Source organism: Quercus lobata, chromosome 10 (genome assembly GCF_001633185.2).
Source record: "Quercus lobata isolate SW786 chromosome 10, ValleyOak3.0 Primary Assembly, whole genome shotgun sequence".
Lineage (NCBI taxonomy): Eukaryota > Viridiplantae > Streptophyta > Magnoliopsida > Fagales > Fagaceae > Quercus > Quercus lobata.
In genome coordinates, this window is record NC_044913.1 from 19,451,437 (window position 1) to 19,462,490 (window position 11,054).

At 32.5% G+C, this 11,054-nt stretch overlaps 1 protein-coding gene across 1 annotated transcript; it reads left to right on the forward strand.

Moving 5' to 3' along the window:
• Window positions 1-4,965: 4,965 nt before the first annotated feature.
• LOC115963942 (ATP synthase subunit gamma, mitochondrial-like) lies at window positions 4,966-10,724 on the forward strand. The gene is made up of 9 exons (XM_031083193.1): window positions 4,966-5,233; window positions 6,239-6,282; window positions 6,389-6,541; window positions 7,774-7,887; window positions 7,973-8,100; window positions 8,940-9,062; window positions 9,167-9,286; window positions 10,006-10,127; window positions 10,381-10,724. Exons 1-9 carry the CDS (start codon window positions 5,136-5,138, stop codon window positions 10,448-10,450), a joined length of 972 nt encoding a protein of 323 aa, XP_030939053.1. The 5' UTR covers window positions 4,966-5,135; the 3' UTR covers window positions 10,451-10,724.
• The last annotated feature ends 330 nt before the right edge of the window (window positions 10,725-11,054 follow it).

The following is an 11,054-nucleotide window of genomic DNA, read 5'->3' on the forward strand; positions in this document are numbered from 1 at the left end:
ATTAAACAATACAATACAACTAAAAGGAACAAGACAATTAAAAAAAAAAATACTAAAGAATTATAATTAAAATCATATTTTTCATAAGTTAATTTTGATTATAAATTTATTATTAGTAATTAATTATATATATTTGATATTTTATTTTTTCACAAAAATTAATTTATTATTTAAAAAATTGGGTAAAATATTATTTTGGTCCCTAAACTTTACTAAAAGTTTGTTTTTCATCCTTAAACTTTAAGAAGTTAATTTTTCATCCCTAAACTATTAAAAAGTTCATATTTCATCCCTAAACTATTGAACATGTTTTATTTATGTCCTTAGACTTTACTAGAAGTTTATTTTTCATTCCTAAACTATTGAAAATGTTTTTTTTTTTTTTTTATCCTTATTTTTGTCTCTATACTATTCAAAAAACTCTTTACAAAGTTTAGAGATGAAAAAAGAATTTTTTAAAGTTTAGGGACGAAAGAAAAACTTTTAATAAAGTTTAGAGACCTAAATAGTATTTTATCATAAAAATTAAAAGGACAAAGGATTTTGTTTGAACCCCATTCCCAAAATAATAATAAAAAAAATAAAAGCAGAATTTAATATGGTGAAACGTGTGGACTATGGAGAAGGGTCTGGACCACATAAAAAAGGTATACTACCCATCTTCTGTGGAATCTATATATATAATTATAGGTAAAACTGAAAGAAAATTCAATTAAATTTCAAATTGAAATTAAATTAGAATCTAATTTTATGTCATGTGTCCCACCTAATATAAGTTTTTAAATTTTTGTGCCAAGTGAGTTAATTCAATGTAAAAATTGAATTTCAATTAGAGTTTAATTTTGTACCATATGTCCCATCTAATCTAATTTTTTTTTAATTTTTGTGTCAAATGAGTTAATTTAGTATAAAAAAAAGGAGTCTAATATAAGTAAACCATAAAAAATATAATTTTTGAATGATTTTATATTTATGAGTCTTTTTTTTGTATAACTAAAAACAATTCATATATATATATATATATATATTATATATTAATAGCCAAAGTTAAGAGAAAATTTAATTAAATTCTAAATTGGGGTCTAATTTTGCGCCACGTGTCTTATCTAATTTTTAAATTTATTTATCAAGTGAATTATTAGATGCAAAAATTAAAGATTCTAAATTCAATTAAATTCTAAATTGAATTTTAATTGAAGTTCAATTTTGTGCATGTGTTCTGTCTAATTTTTTTTTTTTTTTTTGGTGGCAATTAAATTATAGAAAGCAAAAACAGAAGAGTTTAGATTTAATTAGATTCTAAATTATATATATGTAATTGTGATTGTTTTTAAATATATCTGTACATATTTACGGCGTTATACACTAGTAGAAGACTAAAGCCTAAGTAGACTCGACACATCAAATCAGTACTAAAGAAACAAACAAAGACAGTCTAAACTCTAAAGCAAACAGATCTGGAAATTCCCAGACGTCCCAAACCTAAAGGAAGCAACGAATTGGAGAGTTCAACGCACTGAACGCAAGGCTACTAAATCAGATTTAGTGAAAAAATAAAATAAAAAGAAAGATTAAAAAAAAAAGGGATAATAACACTTTACCCACCTGTGGTTTGCCTCTAATTCTATGTGCCTACCTGTGGTTTCAATTTTGACACTTTACCCACCTGTGATTTCCTCCGTTAGTAATCCGTAACCCACCTCTCCCTCAGCCGTTACTCTAACACAAAATATGTAAAAAACAAAACCCAAAACGGATCAAAACACTCTCATTCCCAAAACTCACTCACTAACATGAAGAACATACACCTAGAAAACTAATACAAATTAAATCAAGCAATACCATCAAAGTACAAACACAGATCTATCAAAATACAACTAAAAACACAAGAGAAATAGGATCAACAATTTCCAGCACTTAATTTCTAAAGTTTTGATTTTCAACATCCAAGATCTCACTCACACAAAACCACTGTATATACATTAGCAGCACCCAAGGGGAGGATCGACAAAGCTTGACCAAGGGAATAGAGATATGAGAGAGGAAGGTTTCAAAGCCAAACAACAAACCCACCAAAAAAAATCACAACATCGTGAACAGTAGAATAAAAATTACTTGATTTGCTGGGTATAATAGAAGTAAAGTGAAAATTTCAAAGCCAAACAACAACCTAGAACCCACGGAATCACCAGATCGGTCAACGATTTCCTACATCGAGCCTAGGTCTAATTGTGCAGGGCCTCCACACCACTGTGGTAGATCGAAGAGTGAGTTTGAGAGTTAGGTTCGGAAAGATCAGGTAGAGAAGTGGAGAGATGGTGGTGGCTGGGGTTTGCCGTGAAGGAGCTTGGATAGAATTGTACATGGGTTGGATTGGGCAAGTCGAGGGTAAAATTTTCAACCATTCCGGATTTAGTGGATTGGAAAATTTTCAAATCACAGGAGACCTACCAACCTCGAAAAAGGCTGGATTGATTGAGAATTTGAGTTGTTTTGACTTAGCTAATTGAGCGAGTTAGCTTTTTGTTATGTGTTATATAATAAACTTTATAGATTTTTTTTTTATCAATTTCTGATAAAAGTTAGAATTTGTAATTCCTATGAATATTATAAACATTGAAAAAAAAAATCATCTCATTTATCAAGGTACACATGTTTTAAGCAATGAATACTTTTTAACTTTTTCCTCAAAAAAAGAAGAAGTTATGAGTATCATATCCATGTCATTATGTATGCTTACAAATATGTCTATAAAGTTTCTTTCATTTTTCAAAATAACATATGTAAATCATGAGGTTAACCCCAAAAAAAAAACTTATATTTGATATGAGATAAATACTAAAAAGATACACACATAATGTGTACGTGTGTGTAGGCGGATTAGGTCGAAGGCTTGATAGTTTTGAAAAAACTCAACTCACCACCCAACTTGATTAGCCATTTTAACGATTGAACTCATCCAACCTGCTTGAAAATTAATGTGTTACACTTATTGATCGTAAGAAAGTAATTCATTATATATTTATTTATTAATTATTAAAGTGACACTAATCATATTTATTGTTATGTTAGCTTGTAAAATCATTGGTAAAAGGTTCAACAAATGCCACCTTTAGCTAAGTTTTTCCATAACCAACCAAAAATCACCTTACATCAAGCTCAACAAAACTAGTACTATTTTTTTTTTTAGCAATTATCGTGGTATTGTTCATCAAATATGTATATATATATGTGTGTGTATATGCTCTCTCTCTCTCTCTCTCTCTCTCTCTCTCTCTCTCTCTCTCTCTCTCTCTCTCTCTCTCTCTCTCTCTCTCTCTCTCTCTCTCTCCATAGATTGGATACTCATAGTCATAGACTCCATTTAAGCTTTCAGAGCATATTGGGCTACATTTCGAAGCAAATCATATCATATTGGCACAAATCGAAACTCCAAGCGACTTGAGTTGGCTGGTGAGCGACAAAGTGGTGGTGAATGAAGCTTCGGTTTGGTGTAATAATAGTTGGAGTTGCTTGAGTTGGTAGGTGATTGATGAAGTCGCAGTGAACGAAGCTAGATTTGATTCAATCGAAGCTTGAATGGTTAGGTCCGTTTGGTTAGAGGTTTCTAGTATCGTTGTTTAAAATGATGTGAAAATTGTGGTTTAAAAGTGTTGTGAAAACACGTGTTTAAAATATTCATAAAACAAAAAATGTGTTTGGTATTACGTTTCAAATAACATGTTTCGATATATGAAAAAACATAATTGTGTGTTTTTTTTAAAAAGCTGACAAACACAGTACAAATTAATATATATTTTTTATTTGAGGAGAGAGAGAAGTTAGTTTATGTGTTGTTTAATCAAGTGGGGTCCATGATTTTCAACATATTTACAAAAGTATCATTGAATAACGTTGTTTGAAAACTGAAAAGTAGTAAGAGAAATTTTCTAAATTCAGTGTTTAAACACCCTAAAATGAATAATGTAACTCAAACACTCTAGTAAAAACACCCTTGCCAAACATGTATTTTTTTTTAGCCCACAGTTTTCAGTGTTTAAATACTGAAAACTATTGTTCAGATACCTTAATCAAACAGGCCAATTTCTAGAGGCCAATTTCTAGCAGTTGTGACCATGACCTCTTGATGCATTGTAGTGGTTGGAGAGAGAGAGGAAACAAGGGGAAAAACTAAAAATGAGACGATGGCTAGAGAGAGAACAAATAAAATAAATAAAGAAAAAACAATAAAATAAATATTTAAACGAGAGGCATAGTAATGAGCTTGACGTAGATGTATTGAAAAATGGGTTTGTTAAATTGGAAATAGTGGAGTTATTTTAGAAAAAGTAGCCAAAAGTATTTAGAGCTTGATGTGAATGTTATCAAGCTTTTTTTTTTTTTTTTTAGCATTTCCTTGTCTAAATAATATTTCTCATTGTTTACATGGAAAAATAAATTATCACTTTTGTACCTAGAAAAAATAATTATCATTTTTGCTAGCAAAGGCAATATAGGCAAACAGTAAAAGAGTAATATTATAATAATTTTTACAATAGTTGAATCCGTAGGTTTTTATTGATTTTCATTTATGTATAATACTAATATCACTGTATGGGATAAAAAATCCAATTGGATAAAGTTTAGATACAAACTTGGATTATAACCAATAATAGAAAAATGACATGTGTTCACTTACTAAAATATGCTTAAGAAATTGTATACAATAATTTTAAGCGAGTTATTCGTATAATTAATTTTTTTTTTAAACAATAAAAAAATAGCATGTGTCTAGACAAATGACTAAATTTATAACCAAACTATATCATTTCCCATTTTTTCTGAAAAATAGAGGGAGTTGAAAGATTTTAAAAAAAATTTCCTCGTTTTATTATCTATCATTAACAGTCGGTTCTTCTTTTCAGTTGTGAAATATTATGTGACACTGATAATAAATGGTAACATTGTAATGGCTGACGAGTGACGAGCCCTAAAGTAATTTGATTCCCAAGCTATCGCCCAATCCATAAACTAATAGTAAATACCCACCTGACCTTGACCTGTGGCTTTGCAGCTCAGTACCAGAGAAAACAGAGTTCCGATCTACAACATTCTCTCCTACTTCTTCTACTTCTAGGGTTTATTCACAGAGCAAAATGGCCATGGCTGCGCTCAGACGAGAGGGGAGGCGTTTCGCCCCTCTGATCTCTCCTCAACCCATCACCGCCGCCGTCCGATCCTCTCTCATCCAACAGTACTACGATCTCTACCACTCCCTTTTGTCTTAATCTTCTGTTTGGTTGCTAAGAAATGATATAGAAAAATGAAACTAGCCAGAACTTTTCCGATTTGAAATTGTGGGTTTATTTTTTTAATTTTTATTTTTATTTTTTGTTGTCTAAAATTTGATTTGAAACCCAACTTATTAATCTCTAGCTGATAAGTGATAATGCTTGTATATGCTTAATGGTATCTGTAGTTCTCACTAGCTTGTATATGCTTTCTGATTAATTTTAGTTATTTTTGTTTTGATGTAATGGTGCTGAGAAATCAAGGATTTGGTTTAGTTAAATCATGTAGTTGTGAAATGCACACTTGAAATTATAATTTGCAATGAAAAACACATATACTTCAGGGTATGTTTGGTACAGAGGGTTAATAAAAGAAATCCCGATGGCCGACGAGTTCTTGCTCAACTGCCACCTCCTCCCTTATAAGTGCTAGGTGGAGATTGAGGTCTTGTGTTCAAGACCCATCATGGGTTTTTTTTTTTTTGCCCATAGGTTTTTCTGGCTAGAGGCGAGTCCAAAGGGTTCTTCTTTATAAAGGAAATGTTATAAAAAAGAAATTGATAAAAAGAAACGAAAAAATAAATCACGAAGATCTAAAATAAATAATCTGTATTGTTTTGTTTTTGTGTCATAAGAACTAAAGCCACTTATCATAAAAAAGAAAAGAAAAAGAACTAAAGCCTCTACTCAAATACATTAGATTGTATGTAGTAGTATTTTAGCTTTTTTCTTGGAGCCCTCCCAAGCAATGGATTATGCATTTGAAATATAGCTAGCAAAAGTAAAGATTGTTATTTGGAGAAGTTTGAAAATTTCCTAAACTTTAGGAAACTATAGAATTTTCGATGAATAATTTTAGTTTCACATTTTTTCTATTTATTAGCCAATGGCTTGAAATATGGATTTATGAAACTCTTGCATTTCTTTTTGCCTTTGAAAGTACTAAATTAATTGGCCTGGGTGGGCAGGGAGCAGGCCCCTCTGGGAGTGCGATCAATTTCAACTCAAATTGGTAAGAATTACTTTCACCATATAATTTACATTTCCATTCTGGTGCCTTATGGTCACCATTGTCCAGATATGAGATTTTTGATAATGTTGGTGCTCTTTATATACAGTCAGGAACCGGATGAAGAGTGTGAAGAGTATCCAGAAAATTACAAAAGCAATGAAGATGGTTGCAGCCTCAAAACTTAGAGCTATTCAAACAAGAGCTGAAAAGTCTCGTGGCCTGTGGCAGCCATTTACTGTTCTTCTTGGTGACACTCCCAGTATGTTTCTTAAAATACTTTTTTTTTTTTTTTTTCATGTTTTCTTCTCAAGTACTAGATATTTTATTTTTCATCAAATGTTACTTTAAGTTCATAATAGATAGCAAACTTTTGTTCGTTTATGCTACTACAAACAACAACTTGATACTGTTTGACACAGTATCTAATTCACAACCTGGGCTGTTCCTTTTACAGGTCAACTACTAAAATACTGTTGTTTGGTACAAATTGGTCATCATTCCCCTTTTTAGAAATGGAAATCAACCTACTGAAAGTAGGTCACTGATGCCTATAATGGCACACCGGCTTCCCATGTTCTGATCCTTTGAAATGGTGTTGCTATTTATCAGTGTTTCTCAATGAGTATTCTTGAGGATTCTTAAATCAAATAATCTCCATCCAAATTCCAAGCCATTTGCACAATTATCTTCTGAAATGCTTTACTTTTTTATGTCACAGTTTATTGAAATGAAAAGATGTGAAATGAATTTATCTTTTGAGAAAAATGGAATGATGCTATTTATTTATTTATTCAAATTTATCAAGCGAAGTTGGTCACTGCGCACACACACACACAATCTCCTAAATCTACATTAGCTGGAATATTTTTGCCTGATTTTCTCCCAAATCTTTTTGAAAATACACCTCTTTGTTTGTTAGCCTGTTGGCAACAGTGGTTAATGGTTTTGGTTCGGGTACTGGTGTCTCCATTTCTTCTAGGAAAAGATAGTGATGATAGTGCCAATGCATTTTGGCTGTAGTAACACTTCCTTTCCTTGTAAGCACAAGGTAAAGGGTAAAGTTGTGTGTTCAAAACCTAGGTGCGAAACTTACACACACAGATTGCATAATGCATCTCATACTTAGTAAATTGCAGCCAATTTTAATCTATCTATCTTTTTTAACGTTCTAATATGCTGTCAAAATATTGTTTTTGCTGAAAAGGCTTAGAGAAAAAGACCTTTTGCTAGAATTTTGCCAATTCAGGTTAACAAGAAACAGCTAAAAGTAATCTGCCAAAGATTTTCAATTAAAGCTGTATCTGGTAGATTTACAGCCAGTCACCCTTACCAGGTGTCTTAGCTCCACCCCTGAAATTGAAGACATTGCAATTCTTCGTGATCTTGTGGCTTCTCTTCCTAATATTTATTTTTATCCCTTTTGATCATTACATATCTTCCAGTCTTAGTTTTTTGTTGCCCTAATTTTCTTTCCTTGTGTTGCAATCCTAGGTGTTGACGTCAAGAAGAGTGTTATTGTTACAGTTTCTTCAGACAAAGGTCTTTGTGGAGGAATAAACTCTACATCAGTTAAGACTAGCAAGGCACTTTTCAAGTTGACTTCTGGTATTTCTTGCAAGCCCTTCAGTATCTTTATTATCATCAAAGATTGGTTGTTATCCACAAATAAAATATTTCTCTACTGTCACAGGTCCTGACAAAGAAGCGAAATATGTTGTCGTGGGTGAAAAGGCAAAGGCTCAATTCGTACGTGACTCCAGGAAGCACATTGATATGTCCATAACTGAGTTGCAGAAGAATCCTCTAAATTATACACAGGTTAGTCTTTTTCATTTCTTGCCTCCAAATATTGTAGGAGAAGCAACTTTTTTCTTGTTTGTTTGAATATATGTGCATGTGAAATTCAGAAAGATTTTCTATTTTTAACAAATATATTGAAAGCTTGAAGTTATCTATTAATGAAATGAAGTGGTGAATGCTAGAAGTGTGGTTAAAGATCCGTTCATCTGGTCAACAAGGTTTTTCTGGCTTTAAGTCTTGTAACGTGAGGCCTTCTGAATGCTAGTTTAATTTAAATTATAGCATTATCAGATTTTGAGGTCTTCATTAAGCCGTTGACTTGAGCTTATGCTTATCCTCTTTGGTTCATGCCAATTTTGTTAGCTGATCCGTTAAATGGCCAGCCATGACATGTGAATTCAGAAAGGCTTATGTTGTTGTAAATAATATATTGAGCTCCAAGTTATGTATCAAAGAAAATGAAATAATGAATGTTCGAAGTGCGATTAAGATCTGTTCATCTGGCTCTTATAATGTGAGGCCTTCTGAATGCCGGTTTAATTTAAATTAAAGCATTATTGGATTTCAATATCTTTGTTGAGCCTTTGGCTTAAGCTTATCTTCTTTCTTTAATACTGATTTTGTTTGCAAATCCTTTACATGGCCAAATCAATAATTTGTAATTGCAATAAGACCTTCCTCAATTTTGATGAATTTTTTTTTTGCTTATTTGAAATAAATCCTATGGTATTTACAAATATGGAAGTCCTTATGTGTATATATATATATATATATATATTTTAAAAAGTGGAAGGCTTTATATCATCAAATATGCAGTCACTTTTGCCCATGTTCCATTCAAATTGTTCTCCTTTCAGGTCTCTGTTCTGGCAGATGACATTTTAAAGAATGTGGAGTATGATGCTTTGAGGGTTGTCTTCAACAAGTTCCAGTCAGTTGTCTCATTTATTCCAACAACAGCAACTGTATTATCTCCTGAGGTGATGAAAATGCTTCATTCTAATAAATTTGCATTAATTTTTTTTTTAGCTTTCCTTGTTTTGCTTTTGGATTTAAAATGTTATGTGATGCTATGCTTTTGTAGATTGTGGAAAGAGAGGCTGAATCTGGGGGAAAGCTTGGTGACCTAGACTCTTATGAGATTGAAGGTGGGGAGACAAAATCGGAAGTACTCCAAAATCTGACAGAGTTCCAATTTTCTTGTGTAAGTTTTCTTTGAGGCTAAAAATATTTTAATTTTTGAGCAGTGCTTTTAGTTGGGACTGGGCTTACTGTTTTCTGTAACAATCAAATTTTCTTGTTACTCTTGTATGAACTACAAATCTAAACAGTTGATGTGTAAAGGCTTAGTGTATAGCAAATTTGAGCATGCCTAGGAGTTGATACTGTTGACCAAGTTTCTAGAATTATCTAATATGTTAATAATTTGCTGAGTAGTACTGTAGTAGTTCCAATCCAATATTTCTTGCTGGACCTGGCAGCAACTGGAATTGAGACCCATCACCTTTTTTATTTTTATGGTTGGAGTTGTTAGTAAGTTACACATGTGCCTAGTGGGTCTTGAATTTGCAACCTCATCCTCCACCCATTCTTAGACAGGAGACTTACCATTTGAGCCAAAGTTTGTTGGCTTGAGATCCATCACTTTTTGAAATAACCATAGTGTGACTTTGGTTTTAAACTCTTGACGGACAAGAAGTTTAACATCCACATTTTGTGTTCCAATAATTGTCTAAATGCTGCAGATGTTGCTGTAATATTTAGTTTCACTTTTTTGTTTTATTGGATGTTTTAACATTTGCTAGGCAGCAGTGCTATGGAATGATGAGGTCTGAGTCTCAATAACTAAGATGCTTATTGCTTCTCATTCCTGTAATGATTTTAAGTGATTTGTTGAAATTTTATTTTCCATATTCCCATCAGGTCCTGTTCAATGCGGTGTTGGAGAATGCTTGCAGTGAGCAAGGAGCAAGGATGTCTGCCATGGATAGCTCAAGCAGAAATGCTGGCGAGATGCTTGATCGTCTCACACTTTCTTACAACAGGTCTCTCTCTCTCTCTCTCTCTCTCTCTCTCTCTCTCTCTCTTACACACACATGCAATAAAATTTCCTTCACTTGGGATAAAGTGATTAAACATTAGTTTGAGATTAGTGACTTGATCATTCATGATAGAACTCACCAATTGAATTATTATCTTTCAGTTTTAGCAACTTGCACAATATGATACTCATCTACTTTTATTCATTGTGTTTCCATCAATACTGATCTTGATTGTTTATCTGATTTTTTGTGATAGAACTCGTCAAGCATCTATTACCACTGAATTGATTGAGATCATTTCTGGAGCATCAGCACTTGAGGGCTAATTACAGAAACCTACTTCTAGTTTTTCGATGGTGACGAAATAATGTCTAAGTGGGGGCTTTCCTTGAACTAATGAACTTCGTGTTGCCACCTGGGGGGAGATTTTTTTTGTTTCTTTTTTGGCTAAGCTACTCTAATAATTACCCAGTGTCAATCTTTATACTGGGAATTAAAAAAAGAAAGAAATCATATTTGTGATGGTTTTATTGATTTTTGTATGAGTTTGTTGTGCCTTCAAATATCTCTTTAATAACTTTGGCCTGGCGACTTGTCTTTCATCTTGTTTGTTTTCTCCTCTTACAGTGTTTTTTCTTGTGCCTTGGGGTTAGGTTCAAGGACCTGTAAGGTAAATACCTGTCCTAGAGTAAGGTCTATGGTATGGAATGGGTTTGATTCTTTTATTGGTTACTGTGTGTTAGATTTTTGGCTGAATATGTATGATGTATCACTGAACAGAAATAATGGTACAACAAAAGCTAATCTAGGGGGTCCAATCCAAACCATCTTCATCCTATAAGATGATCCCAAAATGGATGGATGAGATGCTGTAGCCCCCAGACAGCAGCACAAGAGGCCCAGGCAGCAATTAAATGGGCAATAACATTA